Source organism: Ovis canadensis, chromosome 14, assembly GCF_042477335.2.
Source record: "Ovis canadensis isolate MfBH-ARS-UI-01 breed Bighorn chromosome 14, ARS-UI_OviCan_v2, whole genome shotgun sequence".
Taxonomy (NCBI): Eukaryota; Metazoa; Chordata; class Mammalia; order Artiodactyla; family Bovidae; genus Ovis; species Ovis canadensis.
Window position 1 is genome coordinate 36,767,913 of NC_091258.1, and position 22,556 is coordinate 36,790,468.

General features: G+C 50.2%; 1 protein-coding gene across 2 annotated transcripts; it reads left to right on the forward strand.

Annotated features, from left to right (window-relative positions):
- Positions 1-5,191: 5,191 nt before the first annotated feature.
- Positions 5,192-11,743, forward strand: IRX6 (iroquois homeobox 6). 2 transcript variants are annotated; one of them, XM_069552797.1, is made up of 6 exons: positions 5,192-6,389; positions 7,369-7,626; positions 8,305-8,414; positions 8,615-8,922; positions 9,710-10,321; positions 11,284-11,743. In XM_069552797.1, the coding sequence occupies exons 1-6, from the start codon at positions 6,345-6,347 to the stop codon at positions 11,289-11,291; spliced, it is 1,341 nt and encodes a 446-aa protein (XP_069408898.1). In that variant the 5' UTR covers positions 5,192-6,344; the 3' UTR covers positions 11,292-11,743. The 2 variants fall into 2 exon arrangements, with proteins under 2 accessions (XP_069408898.1, XP_069408899.1); XM_069552798.1 differs by having other exon boundaries at positions 11,287-11,743.
- Positions 11,744-22,556: the final 10,813 nt, after the last annotated feature.

A 22,556-nucleotide genomic window follows, 5' to 3' on the forward strand; every position in this document is an offset into this window, starting at 1 on the left:
AGAGTTTTTGTGCACCAAATGGGTGAATGCCATAATAAATTGTCATCAAATATGAAAGAAATATAGCAGAGATTAATTGCCATATTTATTTATGAGTCTATAAAATACCTTGTGAAAGTCCTGGCACATTTTTGGGATACCAATTTGAACCTTCAGGAAAGTTAAAAGCATTAAAAGAGACTGCAAGGAGATTTATTATCAGAATGTTTTTAATTGCAGACCTAAGCAGACATGCAGGTATTAGAATGGCTATGCTCCTAATGGGCATGTCTCATATGTTTCTCTTTTTTTCCCCCCTTTAAAAATGATATATTTCCCATATTTTTATTGATTTGTGAAGATTTGTTATAAATTACTCTGGCCAGCACGTGACACCACAAATGGTCCCAGCTTCCCTAAAGTAGCAGGCCCCAGGTGGCACAAAAAAGAAGGCTCCTGGCCAGTTCTAATGCTCAGTTTTAAAAGTAGGAGAAACCACAGTGAAAGAGAAAACTGGCGGAATGCAGCTAATCAGACAAAATGTGTGTGGCTTGACGCTGCTCGTATTTTAATTGAAGCCTTAAAGTCTACAACAGTGAAATACTTTAGGGAGAAGAATGACAAAATAGCATCCTTAAAAATGGCCTATTAGCCATGGTCCAGTTAGAGTGTTGTATGCAAAAAGGCACCGTCCCTGCCTAGAGTCAGAGCCGGCATCAAATCAGCTCCCTCGCCCACTGGCCTTGGCCATGTAGGTCTGGTCCCTAACTGTACACTCAAAACCACTCTTGGCGGTTTCCCCTGTTGCAAAGGGGAAAAAGTACACAGCATCCTATCCTAGCAAGTTTTATATGTTGCCTCTTTCAGGTCTTTATTTTTTACATGAATTTTTTTTTTTCCTGAAGACTTTGACTTCTGGAACTGTTCCTTGGCTTTCAAATTCTTACATCTCTTGTTGACTTTCAATTTTAATTCCTTGAGATTCCTTGAGCTATCATGAGAAAAATGTCAAAGATAAAAATAATGAAGAATTTCTATACATAAAAGCTGCTTTGTAACTGAGAAGTTAATGCACCAATCCCCCCAAACTACTGATGCAAAAACAAAGATTAAAATATATATATATAAATATAAATAATTTGGTTGGTAAATAGTACATATATACCGATCCAGGGATCAAACCCGGGTCCCCCAACTATGTATATAGGAGACCGGAGTTCGATCTCTGGCTGGGAAAGTTCCCTTGGAGAAGGAAATGGCAACCCATTCCAATATTCTTGCCTGGAGAATTTCATGGACAGAGGAGCCTGGCAGGCTACAATCCGTGGGGTTGCAAAGAGTCAGACACAACTGAGAGACTAATACTTTCACATACGTATATATACACACACACACGTGTATATATATATATATATATATATATATATATATATATATATCTTCCTGACACAGTCACTAACCAAATTGCATTAATTGTTTTATAAGCCATCATATAGACATAATCTTGGGTGGATTTTTTTAGAAGTCTTTTGTTGTTGCTGGGGTTTTAAATTATTATTATTCTTATCCATCACAGATGGGTCTGCTTGCCATTTTCTATTTTAATTAATGATCTTCATCAAATTTCTAAAACTCCTAAATTATCACAGAAGCTCTTTCATAAAACAAGTTGATATAAAAGCATGTAGTAGAGACTTGAACTAATGTGCTTGCTGTAGTGTCTCTTCAGATATTTCTGGGCTAAATTACGTTGTGTTATTCCAGGGCACTACATCTCCAGCCGTATCTGGCTTTATCTATGTTTGAAATAAGGTTTTGTGGAAAGACCCAGACTGCAGTTCTGTTTCCTCCTCTGCCATCTGCTCGTTTGTGTGATCTGAGGTTTGCTTCCCACCTTTTCAATTTCCTTATCATGAGCCTTACATAAGATAAAGCAGAGGTGTTAGGGTAGCTCCCAAGAATCTACAAACGCAAAGCTACAATTTTTTAAGTCTGAGCTCAGGTTTGTACCTGGCTTTCGGACACACCAGGATCCCTGCATTGTCTCATTTTTCGCTTTATCTAGAAGTTCATTCTTTCTTTCTATTTTTATTTCCTAACAAGCAACATCAACACCCTCATCTGGGAATTATTGCCTTTTTATTTTCCTCTCCTGATGCCAGAGTTGCTGCTGACAATATGTATGCAGGCAAGGCAGGGGCTCGCTGTGTTTCACAATCAGATGCCATGCACACTACTTCCGTCAAAACAATTAGTGTTCATTTCGACTTTACTCGGGGAGACCTGTGGTGACTGATCAGTATAAATTATAGATGCACGTGTCCAGATGCGCTTGTTCATTCATGCATAGATTTGAGATGTCATCCTTCTCAGTTCAAAACCAGTCACACAAAAAATTCATACTTAAAAAATATAACAGCACATTTTCATCAGTGTTATTTTATCCATATACTCGCACATCTAAAGTTGATTTGGGGCATTTTGCTGTTATCATCCTCTCCCTGTAAAAATCTGTTGTCTTTCTAAATCATTAGGAAATCAGAGATATTTAAAATATTCAAAATAGTACAGTGTGATTTATTCTCCTTTTTATGTGTGTGGCACCTGCATTCAGGTTTACTATCAAGACACATCCTTTACTCTGCCTGCTCGAGACCTTCAGTACATTTCAATCAAAGCAATCTGAACTTCAAATAAACAATGTCAGATTAGTACTATCCCTGCTCCAAAGAGGCCTTTGACTGTTGACTATTTCAGATTTGTTTTAATGAGCGGTTAGAGGTACTATCAGGGTATGTGGTATAATACAATAAAAGAATCTGTATCATCTGTATAAAACAAGGTGGAACGACTCCCTTAAATATAATTGGGTCTGTATTCGATAGGTTTATTTACTTGCTTCAGCAAAATTCAATACGGACACACAGACAATTGGGCAGTTCTCCCCAAACAAAATGAATCAGGGCTGAACAAAGCAATGAAAAGCCAGCATGGTGGAGAGGCTCAGGGCACTTGGCTGTCGATGTGACTGCCTGTCAACAAGTCCGGAAGAGAGCAAATTCCATGGCAGCTTCCCTGAATCACTTTCCAGGAAACACTCCTTTTCACCCAAGGTTTCTGCCAGACAGAGGCTGATACTGGTTGAACCTGATGGTTTGGTTTTGTAATGAGGGCCCCCAAATAATCGGAAAAGGCATACTTCATAGGAACACTTTTAGGGAACCCTACTAAATGCTTAAGGTAGTGACAGTCAAATGTCAGTAGCACCAGGTAGACTTGCTTTGGGTGCCACCTCTCTCCAGGAAAGCAATGTGAAATCAAGGTCTCCATGCCTGGAAAGAGCAGCCTTCCTCCCCAATACATTCTTAGACCTTAAAGCAACTTTGAACACAATAGAAAGAAAGATGCCTTAACAGAAAAACCAGCTCTTTTGTTTGTTTTCTTTTCTGCAGATGAAGAAAAATGCTGAAGCATTTATAGTCACACCTCCCAATTCACTTCACCACTGTTCTTCCTCCTCTTTTTTCTTTTTTTTTTTTTTTTTTTTTCAAATCATGTTGCTTTTTTTGAATCCTAGAGAGGGAAGACAAGAGGTAGGCCTGGGGGCCCTGCACACAGCACTGATACCACAGAGATCTTATAAATCACCTGAAAATCAATAAATCCTATATGGTAGTTTCTCCTTTGCAACCAGATCGCCAGGGGACAGAGCTAATGCTTTTTCTTCACCACCCTCCCCATTTTTTCTGTCATTTAAAAAAAAAAAAAAATCTGCTTAGGAATGAATGGGCAAACAAAGTTGCTGAGTAAGTATTTCAACTACCTAATTTTATTACTTTACAATTGACATACCTTCCCTCTGGAAATGTTTGCAATTAATTAATTAGCGGTAATCTTCCCCAAGGGACTAATTTAATGAATTCTCTCCAATTCTTACTTAAAAAAAAAAAAAAAAAAAAAGATGTATCCCAGCTGCAAACGTGTAGATGGCTCCAAAGTGCATTTTGAAAAATCAAGGAATCTTATCCATTACGGTGAATTTTTATCACTAAATCAATCTGGCGATAACTGTAATTCTTCTTCTAACTAGGATTTTCCCGGGTTGAACGCAAGGTTTCTCCAAGGTAACGACACGCAGTAGCCGCAGCCAGGAAACCTCGCTGGGTTTGTTCGTATTTGGAATGGATCTGGTGCTCCTGTTAATAATCTCTTAGGCGGTGGAGTCTGCGGTTTGCGGCTTATTCAAGCTCCGTGAGCGTTCTGCAGAATCTGTAAAGAAAAAAAAAACCGGTGTCGTTCTAAAGATGTCGCTGACTTCCGGGCCTACTAGTGTCCGCTGAAAGGTGCCTGAGGAAGGCTGGGGCCAGGGACCCAGACCTTACCCGTCCCTGGGCTTCCTCCTTGCCTCGCCAGAACCCAGGTCAGAGATCCCGGTTGTTCCTAACCTCCAGGCCACACGTTCTTGCGTTTCAGCTAGAAAATAGAGCTAGGCCCTTGAACCACCACCCCTCGGTTCCTCTGGGAAGGCGCAGAGAGGGCCTGGGAGAGCGTTTTTGTAAGATGTAAAGCTCGGTGACCCTTCGAGTGACATTCTGAGACAATCTGAGGTGTCTGGCCTGCAAACCTGAAAACCCTAGAGTTCCACTCAGATGCCGGCAGCATCCCCGGAAGACCTCCTCCCACCGGACTGACAACCCCTTTACGCCCCCAGATGTCCTGGGGTTGTAGGCCCCGGGAGGCCTGGGGATTGAGCCTTCAGGAGTCCAGTTTCTCCCGTCCTAGCAAACTGGCGGCCCCTCGCCCTGGGGACACATCCCCCTCCCAGGCACCAATGAGCTCGTCCGCCATCAGCGCCCCTTTGAGGACCCCTAGGATACAGGGGGTGGTCAGATCGCTGGGCCCAGCCAGGAGACCCGGAGGAGCGCAGGGAACCGGCCGCCCTCCCCGCTCGCTGAACCGTGGCTCGCCAGCGCCACCCCCAGCGGAGCTCAGCGGCTGCAGCCCGGCCCCAGCGCCTTCGTGCGGCTCCCCGGTCCCCCGTGGACCCATCGAGCGGCGCGCACGAGGCAGCCAAGTCTCGCCTCCGAGAAGACGCCCAGGAGTCTCCGCCTGCGGTCTGCAGATGCCCAGGGGCGTCCAACTAGGCCCCTTTACCCACAGTCCGAGGAGGGGGAATCTGAACTTGACCTGGAGGGGGCGCTATTCAGTCTGAGGACCAGAGAGCAGCAGAGAAACCCTGGGGTCAAGACCCTAGTAAAGACCGGGTCATGGAAATCCTGGATGGAGCTGCAGTCCTAGGGCAGGGAGCCAGGACCCCGAGGACAAAAGACGGCCGGAACAGGAGATCCACCGACGCTGCCCCCAACGAGCTGGGGGCCAGCGGCGCGAACAAACTTTCCTGCAGCGGAGGTGGGGGTTGGGGGCCGGGCTGGAGGCTTGTCCCCCGAGCGTCTGCGCTCCTCCACCTGCCAGCGTTCCACCTCCGCCCAGCCTTCGCCCACCCCTGTTTCCTCCCCTCCCCCGCGCGCCTCTGTTCACTTAGATTCCTCATCTCTCTCCTCTCCCCTCCTCCTTCTCCCTCTAGCCTTTCTCCCCCACTTCCCTCCTGTAGTTTCTCCTGTCTCTTCTTTTGTATTCTCTCCTCCCTCGCCGCCCGGTGCTTCTCTCCTCCTCCGGGCCGCAGGGGAGGAGGTAGGCACGCTGCGCCCGGGGCCTGCGCGGCGCGGTGGGAGGCGTTTCTCCTACTTCTCCCGGGTAATTTGGTGAGATTGTATGTGCGCGCGCGCGGGAGCTTAAGGCGAAGAGGGGTAGGATCCTGCGCCAAGCAGAGAGGGTCAGGGTCTTTGACGCTCCTCACCAGCTGCACAAACCTCCCGGAACAAGTGTGAGTGTGGTTAAGAGTGCGCGCGCGCGCACGGGCTGGCTGCGCTTGGCAGGCTTGGTGGCCCGGGGCCCCAGGGCCCGGGGGCCCGCCTGGCGGCCCGGGATTACCGTGACGTCACACTGAGCCTCTGGCCACCTTGGACTGGGGCACCTCGGGAGCCGCACAGCCCCGCACCGCGCCTCACCTGGCCTCGCCGCCGCGCGCTTTTGCGAACCCACATCCTCTCCCTTCCCCTGCCCATCCATGGGCCCTTCTGTCTTCCGGACCGCGCGGGCCGGAGGGGAGCCTTCTGGAGCGCAGGGCTCGGCAGCTGGGCTGCCTTCGGCTCTGCCTCCAGCCACGCCACGCCGGCGGAGGACCCAGCACTGGGCACCGGCGACCGTGTAAGGAACCGAGGCCGCGAACGGCTGGAGGCGCAGAACCGCGGGGCTGAGGCGGCAACCCGTAAGAGAAGAGGGCGGCGGGGTCACGGACAGTCACAATGTCCTTCCCGCACTTTGGACATCCTTACGGCAGTGCTTCCCAGGTAAGAGCCGCCCCCATGGGGGATGGGGGAGACTGGAAGGAGGGAGTGCCCTGTGCCGGAACCTGCCCGCAAAGCCCTCCTCTCACACGAGTTCCCAGGGAAGCCAGAGAGAGCGGGAACCTGGGTAGCGTACCGCAGTCCCCTCTGACATGCCCCATCACTGGCAGAGAATGAGCCGCTCCCCCAGGCAAGTTGAAGAATCGTGTGACCCGAAACTTGGGCACTCTGACCTCGCGCTCCGCGAGGTGGGTGGGATCTCGGGAAACTTCCAGACAGGCCTCCTCGCTGTACAGATATCCGAGGTGGCCGGGAGGGTCTCAGACTCGCTCACTCTTTTTCTGGGCTCGTTCGTTTGTGATCCTCTGTTCTTTTCCTCTCCCTTCCACGGGTAGGTCCAAGCTCTGGGCTTCCGGTTCCTTCGATTTTCCAGATCTGGGTGGGCACTGTGCAGTGACAGGGTCTCCTGGGGAAATTCTGGAGACGCCCACCCCTGTTCAGTTTCTCAGCAGAGAGCCCAAGGACTAGCCCCAGCTTGACCTCTGCCCTGCTGTGTGATCTCGGATAAGCCTCCTATTCTCCGTAGTCCTCCTTCCCCATCTATAACGTGAGAAGAGTGAGACGTGGTCTCTAAGGCAAACTTCAAGTTCGGCCTTGGTAGGATCCTGTGGCTGCGAGGAGGGAGGGTTCACCAGGGAACTGGCCGAGTCTGGCTTTTGTAATTCCGGTTTCAGAACCTTCCCATGACCCGGAGCCCCTGGAACTCTGGAGCTTTAGCAAAGCTTTAGGAGGGTCTATAAAGGCGGTTTGGATAAATGGTGTCTATGGTTCATTTCCGTCACAGTCCTCAGGAGAACGCTCAGCACACGGGGGAATTAAGTTCATATTGAAGGAAGGACTGATCTGGCAGTTCCGCCGCTGGCTCCCGCCAGCCCGAGGCGCCGGTCTCTGACCTCCGGTGCCCCCTCTCTCGCCCCCGTAGTTTCTGGTGTCTGCAAGTTCCAGCGCCACTTGCTGTGAATCCGGCCCGCGCTCGGTCCCAGATGTGGCCTCGGGCTCCACCCCGGCGGCCGCGCTCTGCTGCGCACCCTACGACAGTCGGCTGCTGGGCAGTGCGAGGCCGGAGCTGGGCGCGGCCTTGGGCATCTATGGAGCTCCCTACTCAGCCGCTGCAGCTGCCCAGAGCTACCCAGGCTACCTGCCCTACAGCCCCGAGCCGCCGGCGCTGTACGGGGCGCTGGTGAGTACCCGGGGTGGAGCCTGGGTCCGCGCGACAGAACCCACCCGCCTGGGGGCAGGAGCGGCAGGGGCGAAATCCCGTGTGATATTTCCATCTAGGAAAATCTGGGACGTACACCACCAGTTGGAGGAAAGGAAATGGTTACGATTCTATGTAAAGTAAAAAAATAAATAAAACATCTTTACATGTTACAGTTTGTTGAAGTCCATCCTGTTTAGAAAACATCTGTACCTCGATTATTGGGGGAAGCAGGCAAGTCATCTCTAGGCTCAGTGTACAGGTGAGGAAACTAAGGTTCACAGTGGCTTGAATAACCTTACCCGAAGTCACAGAGATAGAACAAGGCAGAGAATGGCTCCGGAAAGGGAGTAAGAAAGTGCCCCAGCTGTTGGGAGGCACAAGTAGTAACAGGTAAATGACAGCAAATATTGCTTATGCTGCACCAGGAATTCTGCCAAGCCTGTTTCTTCAGTAACCTTTAGGCATGATTGTCATCCCATTTACCAAGAGGAAACTGAGGCACAGAGGGGCTAAACCGCTGTGCCCAGGATCACACAGTCAATGCCAGTGGTGGTGCTGCAGTTCTAACCAGACTTACCTCCAGAGTTCACACCCTTAGCAACTCCTCACCCCTCCTCCCCAAATGTAGTCCTTATTTCTTCCCTCCTCCCCCTCCAGAATCCACAGTATGAATTTAAGGAGGCTGCGGGGAACTTTACATCCAGCCTGGCACAACCAGGAGCCTATTACCCCTATGAGCCAACACTGGGGCAGTACCAGTATGATCGGTAAGGCATGGGGCGTTGGTGGCTGGCATCACAAGTCCTCTCCTCCTCCCCTGCCAAGGTAGGACCAATCCACAGAGCATGGGGTGGCTGTGGGCTAGGATGGTGAGCAGAACCTCACTTCCTTCAGGCACAGAAATTGTCTCCTGCCTGCAGCCCCAGGTTCCCAGCCCCAGAACTGTGAACCAGGTTCTCCCCCGCAGGTATGGAGCGGTGGAGTTGAGTGGTGCTGGGCGCAGAAAGAACGCCACCCGGGAGACCACTAGCACGCTCAAGGCCTGGCTCAACGAGCACCGCAAGAACCCCTACCCCACCAAGGGCGAGAAGATAATGCTGGCCATCATCACCAAGATGACCCTCACTCAGGTGTCCACCTGGTTCGCCAATGCGCGCCGGCGCCTCAAAAAGGAGAACAAGATGACCTGGGCGCCCAAGAACAAAGGCGGGGAAGAAAGGAAGGAGGAGGGTGGAACAGAGGAATTGCTGGGCTGCCTAAATGGTGACACCAAAGGTACCCCATGTTCCCTGCCCCAACTTACCTGGGTTTTCCAATCATCAAACAGTTTGATTGGATTTTCACAACCACCTCATGGCATAGCTTCTGTGGAAGGCTTCCCCTGGCTTCCTTTGACACCTGCAGCCCCTGTATGCCTCAGGGCCTTCGCCTGTGCAATCAGTTCCCTTTGCCTGGAATTCCCTACAGAACTGAGAACTGCCTTCTTCTAGACTTGAAAACACCACCTCCAAAAAGCCTTCCCTGCGCCCCCACACCAGCCAGCTTCCCAAGTTATTCTCTACCACATGTGCCTACTTTATTTCCTGTGGCATACTTACCCCCTTAGGGATGTCAGCTCCACCAGAGAAAGCCTCCACTGCTGTATTCTCTAAATTCCTAATACTTAAAAGCCTCATTGATGTCTGGCACATAGCTGGTGCTCAGTAAATATTTTCTGAATTAAATAATACACACCAGCCGCCGCTGAGTGTTGACACTGGATAAAAACTGCCCTCTGCTCTTTTAGGGCTGAGAAACGGATGCAGGTCTTAGGGAAAGGGTCTATCAAAGGGGAGGGCTCTTCTGAAGGGTGAGAGCACGTCTAACTGAGGGCGGGAATTCTTCCCCGGCCGCAGGCCCGCAGCTCTGGGGCAAGTGTCGGCGGTGTGGCCGTCCTGGTGAATTGCACCGAGTCTGCCCTGAGTGCAGGGCACATCTTGCTAAAAGCTTCTCCGGAATGGGCACTCCCGAGGATTTCCCTTGGGGCCTGGGGCTTTTCTCACTCGTTCTTGATTTCCCTCAGACGTTACTGCTGGCCAGGAGGCCCGGGGGCTCCGGCTGAGTGACCTGGAAGACCTGGAGGAAGAAGAGGAAGAGGAGGCGGATGAAGAGGAGGCAGTGGCCACAGCTACGGACAGACTGGCTGAGCTCCATAAAGACACTCAGCCGCTGCCGGCAGCGCAATGTGCCGCCGCTGGAGAGGGCCGACCGGAGCGCAGGGAGTGCAGTCTGGCGGCACCCCGCTTCTCCTTCACTGAGCCGCCCAGATCGGGAGAAGCCGACTTCCTCCGGGCCGAGCCAGGAGGCCCCACGTTGACCATGCACTACCCCTGCAGCGAGAAACCACCGCGCATCTGGTCTCTGGCGCACACGGCGGCCGCCAGCGTCGTCGAAGGGGCACCTCCAAACCTGCCCCAGCCACGAAGTCCTGAGCACCATCTGATTCCCGGACAGCCTCCAGGCCCGGGCGCGCGACCCGCGGTCCCCAGAGACTCCGCGTGCCAAGAGTCTCCCCGAGTAGCCAAAGCCTTTGGAAACCCCACGTTTGCCCTACAGGGTCTGCCGCTGAACTGTGCGCCGTGCCCGCGGGGGAGGGAGCAGGTGGTGCGGTGCCAGTACCCATCCGGAGCAGAAGGTAGTGGGCCCCCAACGGCGCTGGGCGTGTCTGACCAAAAGACCTCTCCCCTCCCCACCTTCCCTCACCCCACTCCCCGTACCCCAACTCCGGGGTACCCAGCCGCTTCACAGGCTCTCTGCCCACGTTCAGACGTAGCCTAGCTCAAGAGTGTCTCACCGCATTCCTTGAAACAGTTTAGAGATCAAAGTTCTAGCTCCTGAATCTTCTTAAAACCAAATACTAGATTATACTAGAACGAGACTGTAACTTACCTAGGAAACACTTAGAAAGTCATTGAGGAGGACAGATTAGATCTCTCCAATGTTTAGATCTCTCCAGATGTGCCAGATGGGGCACCGTCATGACCCTCCAGCCCAGGCACTCTTGTCCCCTGCCTGCCCTTTGGAGGAGGCCAGCTGGCTCCCCTTATGGTCCTGTACTAAGAGTTTGCTAGGGCTAGGCAGGCACAAGGACTTTCCCAGAAATCTCAGGGGAAAGACCAGATACCTACAGTCGGTTCAAGGCCAGTGCTTAAGGCCAGAAGCTCTCCGTGCAGCCCACTGAAATCCCTAGGGATGTAGTTCAGGTGAGTGCTCTCTGGATAGGGCCCTCTTACCAAGCTGGGAAGGACTGCCAATCAGCTGTCTCCTGCACCTGGCTGGTTCACTGGTTCACTGGCTGTGTTGGGTTGGAAGGGAATTTCACCCCACAAAGGGACATTCCCAAAGCATTTGGAAGCCTCCAGCAATTACCATCAGATTCTGCTCTTTGAAGTCATTTCTCGCAGGATTAACTACTAGCTTAGAAAATTGGGTTACACTGTTATTTGAATTTCCACCTAACAGGGCCAAATGTTACCTCTGGCAAGCAAATTGCCTCTGGACCTTGGATTCCCTTGGGATGAGACACCACCGATCTCGGATTTCCTAGCAATAGCCCCTGAGTGGCCTTCGGGTTTTAATCAACCTTTCCTCTCTCAGCAGGTTAGCGCAATGGCTGCGATTAGCAGAAGCATCCTGGAAATAAGCCCTACTTTTTGGAACTCACCTCCACACTAAGAAGCTAAGAAACCTCACCAGGGTCTGGGGCTCTCACTTCGCCTAAGAGACAGACACACAGAAATACTCCGAATGGTCCTCCTGGCACGCAGAGGAGGGGAGTGGCTGGCAGAGGTCCGTCTTTTCAGATCCCCAGAGGAGGTGGAAGGGCACCTTGGGGAAGGTCAAATGGGAAGGCTGGGCAAGTATGCCCAGGGCACCCAGCTCAGCACTCTAGTCTGCCTCTCCCCTCTGGATTCAGGTCTCAAGCCACTCCCTCTCCTGTTCACTCACCCCATCACCCTCACTTTGTAACTTCAATGCTGACGTGGCTCCTAAGGATCACTCGTGTCTCCTCCCCTTTCCCACTCTTGTGTCCTTAAAAATAATCCACCGAACCCAAGCTGTGTGGCCTGTTTGCAACTGGGGAACTCAGTGAGGTCGGGGTGGTGGGGACGAGGAAATGCGGTCAGGGGTTCTGGAGACAGGGCAGCGCGGGCTGCAGATTTCAGTCCCTTTTGTAGCTGGGAGAGAAAGTGACAAGGTAATGGCCAAGGCCCACCAAACTTTGCAGACCCAACCGAGTCGGAGAGCCAGTGGGACTCCAGGCCGATTCAGAGGAGTTGGAGGTGGGGAACGAGTGCGAAACTTGGGGATGGGGCAGGAACGGGGAGAGGGGAGGTGTCAGGATATTAGGGTAGAAGCTGGATTGGTTTCCGAGTTTGTTATTGGGTTTTAAGTTTCTTGGAAGGAGGGGCGATGGAAGTCCGCTCGGCAGTGTCTGGGCCCGCTCCACCCCTCTGACCCAACAGCCACGTCGGACAGCTTGCCAGGTCGATTAGAGACGAGAAGGGGGCATCCTTCCCGTTTAATCAAGTGTCAGCAAACACTTCCGGTACGGGCCAACCAATGGGAGCCGAAGAGCGGGGAAAGCGCCTTTGTCCCGGGAGTGAGCAGCGTCCAGACTAGAGCTGGGGAGTGCCGAGGGGCGGAGGTGAGAGCCCTGAGTTCGTGTCCCCGGCCCAGTGGCTTCGGCTTTAGCCCGCGAGTGCGTTCGCCGCTGCGCGAGAGGAAAGAGAGAGGGGAACCCGGGATGGTACCCTAGGGGGAGGTCCGGGGAGCCGATGGGGACGGAGAGGCAGGAGGGAGGGCTGCAGGGGTGTGCGCCTAGGGGCCGCGTCTCCACCGCAGAGCTCCAGCCCCTCCAGCCTTGGCTGGGTGACAGCCTTTCAGACCAGCGCGGTGCCAGCAGACTGGTCACTGAAGTCTGGGACAGGAAGGATCTGCAACCTTGGGAGATTTTAAGAACCTTGGAGGCTGCGTAGAGGAAACGTGGGTGTTTAAAAAATCAAGGGGAACAGGCCACCTGTCCGCGCCCCACTCTGCCTTGTCTATAGACTAGTCAGAGATAATGAATTACAAAAGCACAAACCCCTTCCTCAGATGAGGAAACTGAGGCCAAATGACAGGGCAGGGCCTGACTCAGAGTCAGAGAACCCGTGGTGAACATAAATCTAACTCTCCACTCAACGTCCAAGGCCCCCTTTTTGCTCTGACTCCTCTTCCTCTTCCTCTTCCTCTGGGAACCCCCCTCCCTGCCTTCTTTTTGCTCCTGGGTGACAGCTGCTCCTACCCCCAGCCTCTCCAGGGACCCTCCTGTCGCCCTCACTGTCCGGGGGCTTAGGGTCCGGGAAATTAAACTGCGAAAAGATAAACATTATTTCCAGTCGGCTTTGCGGGATTAACGCTTGTAATAAAGAGCATTAGCCAGAGGTTTCTTTCAAGGCACTCTCGACCCCACCCCCTCCTAGGGGGCCAGGTAAACCCACCCCAGCCCCACCCCACCGCCAGGCTGCGGAAGCTAGTTCCCAGGGCCTCCAGTTGGAAGTGGGGCACCAGCTAGCCATTATGTGGAGGGGAGAGGGGCAGTAGCATCACATGGAGTCAGATTTCCAGATGGGAAAGTGAACGCCAGAGAGGAGACTCACCTAAATCAAGGTCATGTTACTGAACTGGGACTAGGATGCAGAGTATAGGGAGGATGGTAGTGGGCAGAGGGTTTACCTGCACCCTGCCTCCAGTCATGGAGCTTTTATAGGACCCTGAACCTCGGAAAATAAGGTCCAGGTACCATCCAGGACCTCATCTACAGGATCCAGCCTCTCCCTACCTCCCACAACCCAGAGCAGGAGCCTGTAGCCCAGGCTTGTCCCAAAGATCTGGAGTGTGAGCAGGGCTGGAGTATGAGAGGGGCCATAAGGAGTAGCCTTCAATCCCAGGAAATGGCTTGGCCACCTCAATCCCGTTGCATTGCATGCTCAGTTGTGTCCTACTCTTTGCAATCCTATGGACTACAACCTGCCAGGCTCCTTTGTCCATGGGATTTTTCCAGGCAAGAATACTGGAGTGGCTTGCCATGCCCTCCTCCAAGAGATCTTCCCAACCCAGGAGTTGAACCCACCTCTCCTGTGTCTCCTGAATTAGTGGCAGATTCTTTACTACTGAGCCACCTGGGAAGCCCGTTACTCTCTCGATATGTGGCTGTGGACAAGCCCTTTCCCTCTTTTAGTTTCCCCAGCAGTCAAGTATGGAGATAATCTAGTTCTCCATGCTTGTGCTCAGTGTTCTCTGCAGAGCTGATGTTCGGCTCCAAGAGTACAGCCAAAAGCCTGAGAATGGCGAGTCTGAGCCTGCGATCCCAGCCTCCGGCCCCCAGCAGCAATCTGTTCCCACTATCTCTGCCCCCACTGAGAGCCTCCTGCAAATCTCCCAATATAATCTCCCAGAATCATATTTTGAATACTGTTTTGATTAAACGCCTGAGCAAAGGGAGGGGGGATGCAACCCGGCTGTCCTTGGCTGAGCCTGCTGGGGCCTGCAGACAGCTGGCCTGTGAGCTCTGCAAAGTGAGCGACGGTCAAGGCAGCAAGGTGACGTTCTCAGGCTTGGAGAGACGATAGAAAGGTCTCTCCAAACTCCCTTAATGACAAATGTGCTTCATCCTTTGGTTGGGGAGCAACCACCAGAGGACTGGTTAGAGGGAGGCTGAGCCGAGGGAACCATAGCACTTAAGTGCCTTCTTCCTTTATTGATTCCTTTCCGGCCAGTAGTCATGACATTGGCATGGAACCTACTAGATGACCTCTGTGATCACTTTTGGCTGCAACATCCTATGACCCTGGTAATGATGATAAGAGCTTATAAAGCGCTTTTCATGTGCCAGACTCAGTGCCATGTCCTTTAAATGCACTGACTCATTTATATGTTGCAAGAGTCCCAGGAACCTTTGTATTTTCTAGTATGTCCCATCTACTCAATGAAGAAAAATGAAGCTCAGGGAAGTAAAATACCTTGATGTCAGTTATCCAGTTAGCAAGTAAAGAAGCCAGACCCTTAGAAGGGCTGATTCTTAAGCGAAAGGTGAAAATTAGTTGCTTGGTGGTGTCTGACTCTTTGTAACTCCATGGACTATAGCCCACCAGGCTCCTCTGTCCATGGAATTCTCCAGGCAAGAATACTGGAGTGGATAGTCATACCCTTCTTCAGGGGATCTTCCCGACCCAAGGATGGAGCCCAAGTCTCCCGCGTTGCAGGCAGATTCCTTATCATCTGAACCACCAGGGAAGCCCCTTAACCACTAAGTTCTACAGTCAGTGCATTTTCTTGTTTTAAAATTCTTTTTTTCTATTATGAATAAGAGCCTTGTCTCTGAGACTGTCTATGAGGGTTATCTGTTGCCTCTGGAGCTCCAGGTTGCCCTGCTTCCTTCTCAGGAATGTCCAATGGAAAAGGACTTTCAGTGCTTCCTGGACCTGCCCCCATATCCTGGCCAAGAGCATCCCCCCATCTCCCACTGCCCACCTTTCCCTGGATCAAGACTGTCTGAGACACCACAACACTGGTCAGTGTTTGCTAAAATATAGCCTGTGGATCTCCACCATTGCAATCAGACCATGACTAAAGGACGCCGCTGAGAGGGGGGCTGAAAGATTTGCTTATGTGACAAGCACCCTAGGTAGCCTGAGGGGCCTCTGACCTGAGTAGTAGTGGCTAACCCTCAAGTGGCCAGACCCTAAGTTCAGCCTGAGGCTTTAAAATGCCTATTGTTGGCCAAGAGTAAATCACATCCCAGTAACAGGTGCAATATTCCCTCCAGGATTTAATCTGGATTCACATGCAATTGCCTCATCTGGTTCAGCTCCCCACCCGCCATCCTGAAGCTCAAAGATTAGTTGAGGAGGAGGAGGTGACCTGGGAGACGAACTTGCCTCCCCCAGTGGCCTGACGACTAACTAGAGTTTCAGCGTTGGAAGCATCTTCGGAGCTCCCAGCACCTCTTCATGTAAGAGAGTTCTGCCTGTTGTCCAGAATCCTTACATATTTAAGAAAAATCAACACTACAAAGGGAAGATTGTATCTTAAGCAAACAAAAGAAGTGATGGAGGAGGTGAGTCTCTCACTGTCTCCTCTTGGAGCCTTGGCTGCAATGGAAGGTTCTTTCTTTTTTGAACCATTTTTTTCTCCACATCCCTCCTGAAATCAGTCTCTTGAACCAATGAGTCTTACTCTTCTCCACAATTCCGTGTTCTTTGTCTTACCCAGTATGCCTTCTCTTTCCTTTGCCCTCTCAGGGGGATCTGCTTGGCCCTTACTCTGAGATCAGAGTAAGAATGGAGCCCAACGTCTGTCTCCCAGTTATATGGTGGAAGACCCCCTCCGTTGGCATGATTTTCATTAAATACTAAGTTGGAGAGTGTGGTTTTGAATTGTGGTGTTGGAAAAGACTCTTGAGAGTTCCTTAGACTGCAAGCAGATCCAACCAGTCCATCCTAAAAGAAATCAGTCCTGAACATTCATTGGAAGGACTGATGTTGAAGCTGAACCTCCAATACTTTGGCCACCTGATGCAAAGAGCTGACTCGTTTGAAAAGACCCTGATGCTGGGAAAGATTGAAGGCAGGAGGAGAAGGGGATGACAGGATGAGATGGTTGGATGGCATCACTGACCGGGAGCTGGTGATGGACAGGGAGGCCTGGCATGTTGCAGTCCATGGGTCACAAAGAGTCAGACACAACTGAGTGACTGAACTGAAACTGAAACTGGAGAGGGTGGAGAGGCAGTGACCTGAGTCCTTGGGCAAGTCACCAAAAGCCTCTGAGATTCAGCTTCCTCCTGGTAGGTTGAAATCACATTGAACCGTATGGCTCTTTCACAATTTCTCTAGCTGCCGTGGAGACAAAGATGTAGGTCAGTGTTACTTAAATTTTGGTCAGTGCAAATCAATGACCTGATTTTTGCCAAGAGTTGGAGAGATGTTAAAGACATGCTAGCACCACACAGAGGTTTCTCCTTTGTGAATCAGAGGATTCAAAGAAAGTTGAAGAGGGACTCATTTGGGTCAGGCTGAGATTCAGCATTATTTAATGCCATGATCAGCTCACATCAAGGCTGGTACACATTCAAGTGTTTGGCGAGTTAATCTGTATTAATGTGAAGGGTGATTATTATTTATGAGATCATCAGAGACTGAGGTCTTCCCTCATTCCCTGGGACTGTCTCCAAATTCCAACTTGGCTTTATTCAGAGTCTTAGACAACCTACCTTAGCACAACAATGCCAACAATGATAATGATGATGAGTCTAGAGTATTTGTTCTCAACCCTGGGGGTGCATAAAATCAGCCAGGAAAGTGTTTTGTTTTGTTTTGAGTTTTCATACCAATATCCAAGCTGTGTGTGCTAAGTCACTTCAGTCATATCCAACTCTTTGCAATCTTATGGACTGTAGCCCTCCAGGCTCCTATGTTCATGGGATTCTCCAGGCAAGAATACTGGAGTGGGTTGCCATGCCCTCCTCCAAGGGATCTTCCCGACCCAGGGCTCAAACTCCTGTCTCTTAACGTCTTCTGCATTGACCAGCAGCTTCTTTACCACTAGAGCCACCTGGGAAGCTGTACCCTAGACCAACTAAATTCCACCTCTAAAGATAGGCCCTCACAGTAATTTTGAAACTTTCCAGTAATTCCAATGCACAGCCAAGATTGAGAGTCAGTGAACTACAACAAGGCTGGTTCTCTTTCTAGCCCCAGCGTTTTTTAGAACGGTGTAAGAGTAAGTAATGAGGTTTAGCAGAAAAAGTTGACAAGCCTCTAGTTGCTCCCTAGACCCTATGGACTTCATGTTTTCCCCAGGATAAAATGAGGTATAACAGTTACATTTTTTTATTTTGTTTATGAAGGAGCTCAGAGATGGATGTAATCTGGGACATCAGTGGCCAGTGTTAAGCCAGGGAGACCTTCTTGAGCCTTGCTCATCTCATATCCCAGCTGCCTGCACATAGAGCGGAAGGTCCTAGGCACAGGAGCCAAGTCATGCCTGGGACAGCTCAGAGGTGGCTCTGAGCAGGAGTGGGAGCCCTCTGAAAGTGTTTCTTGGTGTTCCAATTATGTATTGCAGAGGGGAAAATCTCCTTCGAACTTAGGGGCTCAACAGTCACTGATTTTGCCCATGACTCTGACATGTGGGCAGTGTTTAGTGGGAATGATTTGTTTCTGGTCTGTGAGGTGTTAGTAGATGCAGCTTGACTGAAATTGGAGGACCCACTTCCAAGGAGGATGTGGGGTTCCAGCCCCTGCATAAGTTTCCACCCTCCCCATGGGCTGCTTGAGTTTCCTTACATTATGGCAGCCAGGTTTTAGAGAGCAAGTGTTCCAAGAGGCCTGGGAGAAGCTGCAAGGTTTCTTATGACCCATCCTCAAAAGTCACAAGATGTCACTCCCACTGTATTCTGTTGGTTTAGCAAGTCACTAAAGCTTGTCCGGAGTCAGGAGGAGAGGAATTCAACTCTACCATTTAATGGGAGGAGTAGCATAGAGTTTGTAGTAGAGAGCTGGACCTGAAGAATTGGTACTTTTAAACTGTGGTGCTGGAGAAGACACTTGAGAGTCCCTTGGACAGCAAGGAGATCAAACCAGTCAATCCTTAAGGAAATCAATCTTGAATATTCATTGGAAGGACTGATGCTGAATCTGAAGCTCCAATACTGTGGCCACCTTGATGTGAACAGCCAACTCATTGGAAAAGACCTAATGCTGGGAAATATTGAGGGCGGGAAGAGAAGGGGGCAACAGAGGATGAGATGGTTGGATGGCATCATCAACTCAATGGACATGAGTCTGAGCAAACTCTGGGAGATAGTGAAGGGCAAGAAAGCCTGGCGTGCTGCAGTTCATGGGTTCACAGAGTCAAACACGACTTAGTGAATAATAACAATCTTTACCCAAATTGGGATCATTGCTAAGGCACAGTTCTGAAAGAACTGGCAGAGTTTATTATTCTCCCATTCAGCTTGTGGATTTGGGGTCCTGTCTTAGTCAGCTAAGGCTGCCACAACAAAATACCACAGCCTGAGTGGCTTAAACAACAGACATTTATTTTCTCACAATTCCAGTCTGGGAAGTTCAAACCAAGGTGCCAGCCAATCTGCTTTCTAGTGAGAGCTTTCTTCTTGGCTCACAGGTGGCCACAGTATCATGGTACCCTCTCATGGTGGAAAGAGAGAATGCTGGTGCTTCTTCCTCTACTTACAAGGGCACCAGTCCTATAGGATTGGGGGCCTACCCTTATGGCCTCATTTGACCTTTATCACCTCTGCACAGGCCCTATCTTCAAATACAGTCCCATCAGGTTGAAGGCTTCAACACAGGGGTTCCGGAGGGCCATAAACATTTAGCTCATAGCAGACCGTAACCGAGAACCCAAGTTAAACAAGTCCAGTTAGGAAGTAGGTGACTAAGAAAAGGGTGCTGACTCTCTGACCAATGACCTACACCAGCCACTAGCCAAAGAGACGCTGGTTGGGGCAGGCATCTAGCTGCCAATCATATTCCCCCATCAACATCCTGCCTTGGTGATCATGTCTGCAGCCTTGATGGGGAAGAAGCCAGTAACATACATTCAAGAACCATTAAGTCTCTGACACCACATATAATTTCATAGCACTCTATAAAGGAAGAAAATGAGTTTTAAGAAGCCAAGTCCTGGGACTTCTCTGGTGATCCAGTGGTTAAGAATCTACCTTCCAATGTAGGGTGTGTGGGTTCAATCCCTGGTCAGGAGACTGAAATCTCACATGCTGCGGGGCAATTAAGCCCTCATGCTTCAACTAGAAAGCCTGCATGCTGAAACAGAGATCCAGTGCAACCAAAATTTCAAAATTAATTAAATAAAACAAAACACACACACAAAAAGAAGCAAAGTCCTTTTTCCAAGGTGCCACATCTGGAAAATGACAGAGTTGGGGTTTCCACCCAGGTCTGTGTGACCGCCAAAGTCCGTGCCATCCTTCAAGGGAAGAGAGAAGGAGGCTGAGTGTCTCTACTCTAAGACCATGCTGGGAGCAAAGTGATAAGAATATGACTTCTAAAAGCAGACCTATGAGTTAAATCCCAGCTCTGCAGTTTACAGGCTGTGCCACCTGAGGCAAATGGCATAACCTGTCTGGACCTCAGCTTGCTCATCTCTAAAATGGGAATTATAATAGTGCCTGCCTCATTGGACTGTGGTGAAGACAAAAGAGTTAATATGTAAAGCATTAGAATCGTGTACCTGGTCCATAGTACGCATTATATAAATTGCTACCTGCAGCTTCTTTTCCTATGACTGTACCCCCGTGGTCCCTGCCTCCCCAGGGAAGCTTGAAATCACTGTCCCCACCCCCGCCTGCCCTGTTCCTTCTGCCAAGTTGATGTCACAGCTCACACGTGTCCCTCTTACCTAGAGCAAAGACATGGGGTCACTCTCCCGGGTGTCCATTTAGGGAGAAACCTCACCAGCAGATTTTTATGAATTGCTCACGCTTCCCCTTATCAGGATTAATGGCATCATTGCCCACGGTCAGTCCTTCTGTGGTCTCAGCTAATGACTTCAACCCTCAACACGCTTCCTCTGCATTTGCTTCAGAAAATCGTTCTGAACAGCAAGACTGCTTTAATAGCCACTTGATACTAATGATGCCTTTTAAGTGCCTAAAGAGAATCTCTAAGTACCAAACGGGAGGCCCACTGACTGGTGACAACAGCTATTGACATTGACACGCGAGGCAAGGTCAGAACGCTGCCGACCACAGGAACTGTCCCTGGGCCGAACAGTGGGGATTTTTTTTTTTATTACATTGGAAAGCTCCTCATTTTTATCTCTGGCTCCTCAGACACACCCACTAGCACCGTTTACTGGATTCAGCTATGTTTGTGTCAGAGCAATCAGCTATGCTAGTTTTCGCTTCACCTCTAAGGTTCAGGCCATAGCCAAACTTGCACCATTTTGTCTTGATATTTTCCTTTACACATACTCACTTTTACATTTTAAATGAATGTTTTTGAAAAGGAAACTTTGTACTGGTACCTACTCTTTGTGTCTGCCCTTCCCCTGCTGCGTGGCCGCCATGACACCCTCAGCTAGTCGAGAGGTGGTGCGGTGGTGTGCTTAAGGATGTGGATATCGAGACAGCCCTGGTGGTCGAGTGGCTAAGACTGCACCCTCACAATGCAGGGGGCCTTGGTTTCATCCCTGGTCAGGAAACCAGATCCCACATGCCGCAGCTAAGACCCAGCAAAGCTGAATAAATAAATGTGTGTGTGTTAGTTGCTCAGTCATGTCCAGCTTGTTGCAACCCCATGGACTGTAACCACCAGGCTTCCCTGTCAATGAGATTTTCCAACCTTCCATTACTGAAACATGTTGGTTCTTGGTTTCACCTTATGCTCAGCCTTTTGGTGGTGGTGGTTGGTGTTTAGGCTCCCTCCCTAAGGTTGGGGCAGAGCAGCAGGATGAGGCTATCCTCGGGGAGGGTATTCCTGAGCACTGGTGAAAGCTGTAAACTTTCAGTGAGCAAAGGAGAGGGAAAGGAATATGTAGGGGAAAAGCAGAAATGGAGCCTGGATTGGGGAGAGGAAGTGAAACGATGGCACAAAGATGAATGGGCATGGAGGATGTCAGTTCAGAGACTTCAGAGATGAGGAGCCAGCTGTAGGGTGACCAAGCCTGGGATGTTCAGGAAATGAAGTCCCTCAATGCTGGGTATCCAGTGGACTTTACTTAACGTGCAGTATGCTGAACACTGAATGCATGTGGCAGACGGGCATGGGCTGTTATTGCATTTAGTACAAAACTGAATACTCCAGCATACATTCTAACTGAAGCAAAGACACTTCTAATCTTTGGTGTAGGCAGTATCATTATCACTGTGGTCCAGGAGGCAACAGGCCCGGGGGTGGATGCAGAAGCTCTGTCTGTGGTTCCTCCCACTCTCTCTTCATCTAATTCTCAGCTCCTATTCAGCCCCCTCCCTTCACTGTGACATTTGACATATGACACCCATGAGTTTCACTTGACCCCTTTGTCGAGTGTCATTAAATGGCCTGAAGTTAAAATGTTAATTATCATTAATCATTTTTTACAAAATGGCTTTGCCAAGCCATAAATCCAAGAGAGAGAGGCCTCTTGCATGGAGCTGACAGTTTATGGAATACTGACTGTCAGAGAAGGCACTTGAATATGTGGATGTTTCTAGAGGGGTAAGTTGTAAAGAGAAAAATGAATGGCTACAGGTGGGAGGGAGTGATAGACAGTGACTCAGGACACAAAGGGCTTCCCTAGTGGCTCAGACAGTAAAGAATCAGCCAGCAATGTAGGAGATCCAGGTTCATTCCGTGGATCAGGAAGATCGCCTGGAGAAGGGAATGGCTACCCACTCCAGTATTCTTCTCCTAGGGAATCCCATGGACAGAGGATCCTGGTGGGTTACAGTCCACGGGGCTGCAAAGCATCTGACACAGTGGAGCGACTAACACGGCTGCTATTACAGGACAAAAGACATAATGGCACGATGAGTCCAGCAGTGGGAGGGAAGGACAGAGAGAAGTCAGTTTTGTCCACCTTGCTCCCTATACCAAGTGCAGTGACCCATCAGAAGTAGATGTCCAAAAACCAACCTGGAAAGGCGAACAAATGAGGAAGGAGAGAAGAGGTCAGGAAAGAAAAAGAAGAGAAAAGCAGGGGAGACGGAAGTTTACAGAGAGTTGGAGAGTAAGTCAAAGGCATGTGAAAAGAAAAGAGCCCAAACTTCTGACCTTGAGTTCAAGACCCTGGAAACCTCAGTGTATATGGATCTGCTTCCTTATTTTTGGCCAAAGTGTGATTTACCTGTTTGATTCCTG